This window comes from Octodon degus, unplaced genomic scaffold, assembly GCF_000260255.1.
Source record: "Octodon degus isolate 3935 unplaced genomic scaffold, OctDeg1.0 scaffold00158, whole genome shotgun sequence".
In the NCBI taxonomy this organism is placed as follows: domain Eukaryota; kingdom Metazoa; phylum Chordata; class Mammalia; order Rodentia; family Octodontidae; genus Octodon; species Octodon degus.
Window position 1 is genome coordinate 2738901 of NW_004524734.1, and position 6405 is coordinate 2745305.

The 6405-nt window shown below is 38.1% G+C and overlaps 1 protein-coding gene across 1 annotated transcript in view; it reads right to left on the minus strand.

Annotated features, from left to right (window-relative positions):
• The window catches only part of Rfc1 (replication factor C subunit 1), a 96321-nt gene that overhangs the window by 70743 nt on the left and 19173 nt on the right, over positions 1–6405 (minus strand). The window contains exon 2 of the mRNA XM_023702767.1: positions 1079–1207. Coding sequence (XP_023558535.1) covers positions 1079–1207 — 129 coding nt within the window. The remainder of the gene's footprint in view (positions 1–1078; positions 1208–6405) is intronic.

Genomic DNA, 6405 nt, shown 5'->3' on the forward strand with positions numbered 1-6405 from the left:
CATAAGTATTATACACATAATAATGCACATTTATGACAAAATTGATCTTATGCTCCAGAAGCTACAAAAATTAAACAGATTTCAGCTGCCATCCATTACAGAGAAGCCAAGAACATGGAGCCTGAGTTCAGTCAACAGCCTGGTAAACCTAAACAAAAAATGTGACCTGTGATAGTTTATTCTGTGTCAACTTGACAGGACCACACGGTGTCTGGCGATTCAGTGAACTGTGTTTCTGTGAGGATGCTTCAGCATGCGCTCACAATCTCAATCACTAGACTAAGTAGAACAGATATACCGTGCCGATGTAGTTAAACCTCACTTAAGAAAGAGGTAATTTTAGGTGGCCACGGGTGAAATGTAACAGCCTAAAAGTTTGTCTCCACAAACAAGAGAGCATTTCCCTCTTTAAAACACACATGCCTATTAACAGCAGTTAATTAACTGTGGAGGATGAACACGTGCAGATTTAGAAAACACGGAAAGCAAAGCAGAGAGTAGAGGAGGGAATGTGCATTTTGAGAACCGTAAGATCTACACATCACATAAAGTAGATCAACGTTCTTTCAAATGCCTACTTTCCACAGCAACATCTGAGGCCTGAACAGGAAGAGCAGGAGGAAAAGGAAGTAAAGCTTCCTGCCAAGACCTCCCTCCCCACAAGTCTCTGTCCTGAACAACTCGCTGTCCTGAACACTGGGGCTCGCAGCTCTGTGAGCAAACCTTCGTCTTAAAATGCAAAGTTCTAACAACTAAAAAGGAGTCTAGCTCAATGTTACAAAAACCAAAATAACAAGCTTTGAATGTAGTGCTCTGCACTTATCAGAAATAATACTAGGGGCTGGGGATACAGCTCAATGTCACAGCACCTACCTGGCAACTGCGAGGTTCTGAGTTCAATTTCCAGTACCAAAGAAAAAAAAAAAAAAAAAAGAAAAAATACTTTTCTGCTGCTGCTGCTGTTGCTGCTGCTGCTGAGTTAAAATTTGCATTTACTTAGAGTTCCCAACATAATACGTTTAGGAGCTAAGGTCATTTAACATCTCATACAATTCAAAATTGCTTTTGGGAAACTGACCTTAATTTCCTTTATTCCTTTCTTTGCTTTCAAAGTTTCTTCAACAGACTTTGTTTTCTCATTCTTCTTTACTGTTTCACTTACAAGCTTCTTTCCACTTGGTACAACTCCAAAGAATTTCCGAATGTCCTGAGAGCAAAAGATTCATAAACATTAACTACATAAAATCCTAATTTCAACTACAAAGCAGCCCAGCTTTTTCTACCCACTGTTTTACCCTGCGTAATTTCCCCATATCAAGAGCTCTATATTTGTAGCAGCATAAAAGCTACCTAAAAAAAAGTTGTTAAAAAATAATTTGACTAAAAGGCACTCAATGTTCTCCATGATACAGAGGAAAGGGAACCTTTGCGTACTGGTGGCGGGGATATATTGGTAAAGTCATTGTTAAGAACACAAAGATTCATAAAAATATTAAAAATAGAAATACCACATAATCCTGCAAGCCCACCTCTGGGTATGTACCCAAAAGAAATGAAATGAGCATTTTAAAGAAATATCTGTACACCTTATTTATTGAAGCTTTATTCACAATAGCCAAGATGTGGGAGCAACCTGAGTAAACTTACGTTCTCCATTGAAAAAAATAATAATAATTTGCCTAGTAAAAACCAGTATTCTCAGAATATGGAAAAAAAAAAAAAGCACAAAAATAAGCAAACCGAATTTCTGTTAATGACAGCATTGTTATAAAGAGGCAAGTTAGTCTTTACTGACCACAGAGGCACAAACAACCTGGCATCCCACACACACAGTGGGGACAAGACACAAAGCTGAAGAACATGACTCTTATCTATGGCATTTAGGCTTTAATAACTCATTCTTACTAATTAGGAGCCTTGAAATTATATTTTATTTTATCCCCAATTCCAAAGAAAAAAGCATGTGGTGCTTATTACAATGTGCTCTTTAGTGCGCTGTTATGCAGTACAAAGGACTGGACCCAAGGAGCACTGAGCTAGACAAACAAGAGCAGCTGCCACCCCTCACAGAAAGCCAAGAACTGGGAGCCCGAATTCAGTCAACAGCCTGATAACCCTAAATAAAAAATGTGACCTGTGACAGTTAATTCTATGTATCAACTCGAAGCCATTTTCTTATTTTATGTTAAGACAGGGTCTCACCAAAATACTCACACTAGCCTTCAATTTATAATCCTCCTATCTCAGCCTCTGGAATAACTGGGATTACAGATGTGGACCACCTTTTTTTTCTTTTTTAAAGGAGAAGTTTATTTGGCTTACAACGATACGTACTTCTAATCATTGATCATTGTACTTCTATGTCAAACCACAGAATTCAAATTAACCAGCCACCTCCTCTCAGGAGGCTGAGGCAGAAGGATCACTGTGAGGCTGGCTTGGCCTACATAGTAATTTCAAGGCCAGTCTAACTACAGAGTAAGACCCTGTCTCAAAACAAGAAAGATTTCAAATTAATCACATCTGGGTCAGGATATAGCTCAGCAACACAGCATCTGCCTGGCAAGCGCAAAGTCCTGAGTTTGATTTCTGGTACAAAAAAAAATTTCAAATTAACCATAGTGAAACTCTGCAATGTAATTTACAATTAAAATTACTCACTTTTCTTATCTCTTATCTTTGATATATGTCATATACATATATATTTACATACGTATATATACGCATATATATATTCTCCCCTACCTTTCTAGAATTTATGCTTGAAGAAACCCAATAAAAAAGGAACAAACCTAAGAATCAAGAACTCTTGGTGTGAATCTATATGGTTCTTTACAAAAAAAAGAATAAAAGGGCCAGGGAGATGGCTCAGTGGAATAAGCGCTTCCCTGGCAAGCGCAAGGGCCTGAGTTCAATTCCTGGTTCCACAAAAAAATAAAAAATTTTAAAAATTAAAAGGTTGCAAAAAAAAGAAACATCAGAAACGATACAGAATTTCACTAAACAATAGTTGAACCATGGTTGTCTTCAAATTAGTTGTACAGATTATCAAATACAAGCATGCAAAATTGGTCAGAAAGTTATAAAAAATTTAAAAGGAGGAAAAAAAATTAAGCATTAAGGGCTCCATTCAACAAACCAGCAGAAATCTGCAGTCCAGTTAACCAAGGGGCTGGGGAAATAACTCAGCAGCACCTGCCTGGCAAGCACAAGTCCCTGAGTTGGATCCGTGGAACTACAAAAAAAAAAATAAAAATACCAACTATCCAAGCTACCCTAAATAAATACATAAATGCATCTTTTTCTCTTTCTTCTTTTGTCCTTTTCCTCATCCTAGTTGTTCCTTCCCTTTGAGCAGATTCTTTCCCTCTCACAGTTATCTGTTAGACCTTTACTCTTTCACGTTCTTACACTAGCAAGACAATATAATGTTTATACATGCGGGTCTCATTCATTTCACTTATGAAAATGGTCTCTCTGGCCAAGCAGATAGCTCAGTGGATTAAAGCACCTGCTTAGGAAGATGCAGGGGCTGGGGGTTCAATGCCTGGACTACCGCACCAGCCCCACCCCCGGGGGCGCACTGAGATGGCAAATGAGACTGGGCATGGTGGCATATGTCTGTAATCCCAGTGATTGGGAGGCTGAAAACAGGAGAATCACTACGAGAAGTCCTTTTATATACCTTGAGTTGAGATGTGAAAAAGATACAGAAACAGGAGCTAGTCCTACATGTTGAGATTTGAACCTTATGTTATTTAGCCCAAAAAGGGAATGTAATTCCCACACATGCTACAATATGCATGAACCTTGAAAACACATTAAGTGAACTAAGCGAAGGAATGAACAAATATTGTAATAAGGCCCCTATTATGAAGTGCCTAGAATAGGCAAATTCATAGAGACCTAAAGAAAATCTCAGTTGTGAGAAGTTGGGGGAAAAGAAGGGAGAGACATTATTTAATGAGTACAGAATTTCTGTTTGGAATGTTAGGGTTCTAAAAATGAATGAAGGGCTGGGAATTTGGCTCAGCAGTAGAATGCTTGCCTAGCAAGCTGGAAGCCCTGGCTTCGGTCCTCAGCACCAAAAATAAATAAATAATTTTTTAAAAAATGAATGATGGTGAGGTTTGTAGAGCAAGGCAAAGTACTTAAAGTTACTCAATTATACACCTAAAAACGGTTAATTTTATGTTTTATGTGTATTCTACTTTGATAATACAATGGAGAAAACATAAAGTTAATATGTTACAAGCAAAAAAAAATAGACTTCCTTAGAGACTGGGGTATATGTATGCACTTGGTGGAGAGCCAAGCAAGAGTTGTATTCCCAGCACTTAAAAGATTCCCCTAGTTTTATAACCTCTTTTATAAATCTCCTAATATAAAAAAATTTAAAACTCACAATTTAACTCTACAACATACTGCTTAGAGAAAGGATACCTCAATAATGAAACTGAAACATTTGTTATCAGGTGCTAAAGAAAATAGCAATAAGGAAAACCATAGTCATCCTTGTTACTTACAAACAATTGAATTGGAGGCTGACAGCTATCTTATTGCTTCTGGAAGAAGTGAGAGTTTAATATCAGTTTCACTTTCTTAAAAATACCCTATAATAGCTCACTTAAGTAGGGGTGATCATTTAAACACACACACACACACACACACACACACACACACACACACACACACAGAAACAGGCAGGGAAAGACGAGGTATACCATGGAAACAGCAAAGTTCCAATGAAGAAGCTAACAAAGCAAGTAGTGGTTTTCAACCTGTTTTTGGACTACAAAAGCTCAGAACTGCAAAGATTTAAAAAAAAAAAAAAAATAGGGCTGGAGAGATACCTCGGCAGTCTCAGCACCTGCCTGACAAGCACAAGGACCCAGGTTCAATCCCAAGAACCACAGCTGAGCTGGCCCTACACCCCATGCCAGCCACTGAAACTGGGTGTGGTGACCCATGCCTCTAATCCCAGTACTGGGGAGGCTGAGACAGGCGGATCACTGTGAGTCCAAGCTGTTTAGTGAGACCCTGTGCCAAATAAATAAATAAATAAATATATAAAAATGATATGTAATTCAGGGAGTGCTAGGTTTTGCCTGTGCAAGAACTTGTGCTGTCTGTCATTCCTCAACATGCCACAGCCTTTCTCGCTAATCCTTTCTACTCATTTTGCCTGGCTTTTCCTTTCTCTTTACCTCCCTTTCCTAGACCCCAAACTCTGATAGCAGCAAAAACGTTAAAGAAATTACAGCATCCTGCCCTATGAATCCAGTTTTAGAGAACAATGTTCATCAGAATGAAAGTCATCAATGTCAGCAGCTATCTTGTATAAACATCTAAGAGACAAAGGTCAGCAATCTTGCTAATTTAGATACTGTGACTTCACCTTACTCTCTGCAATGAACACTCCCTGTCCAGTATCACAGGTTTTCCAAGAGTTGATGAAATCAGAATAAACCTAGTATACCACCAAATGATGGGTCTACATCCAGTGAGTAGAAAAAGAAAAAAATTTTTAAATTGGCTTTTTGTAACATTAGCAATTGGAAGGGTGTCTAAGCAGAATATCAGGCTACAAATCATAAAGTTTCCCCCCACCAGGGGAGGAATGTCAAAAAAAAATTGACTTCAGAAAATGAAACAAAAAATGTATAAACAAAGTAGAGATACAAAGGGCCAAAAAGATAGCTCAGTGGACTAAGTGCCTGCTTAGGCAAGCACAGGGACTGGGGTTTGATCCCTGGCACCGCAAGCCAAACCAGCCACCAAGCCTGGGCATGGCTGTAACCCCAGCACTAAGGAGACTGAAAACAAGAGGATCACTACAAGTCCAAGCTGCATAGTGAGAACCTTTTTTTAAATATATTTTTTAAAAAATCTCAAGAAAAGTTTAAAAGGATGATGTAGCTCATAGAAGGCCCTTGGGTCAACCCCCAGTACCACTGAAAATAATAATAAATGAATTTTTAAGATAATAAAAATTTAAAATACTGAATTTCAAAACAAGATGATAGGAAATCAACAACAGTTGTTATAGTGCATATTGTTATCTTCAAAGTACTTGTTCAGATTACCAGACATAAGCATGCAAAATTGGTCAAAAAAATTAAAAAAAAAAAAACCACTATCTGTTCCTTTCAACAAACAGAAATTAGTAGTACAATTAATTATCTTAGCTATCTTGTGAACATATATTTTTCCCCCTTCCTTCTTTCTTTTCTCCTTTTACTTCATCCCAGAAAAAATGATTTTTTTTAAAAAAAGGTATTTTGGCCAAGTGTGGTGGCACATACCTGTAATCCCAGCACAGGGAGACTGAGACACGATCACTGCGAGTTCAAGGCTACATAAGCAAGTTCAAGGCCAGCCTGCACTACACAATGAAACCCTGCC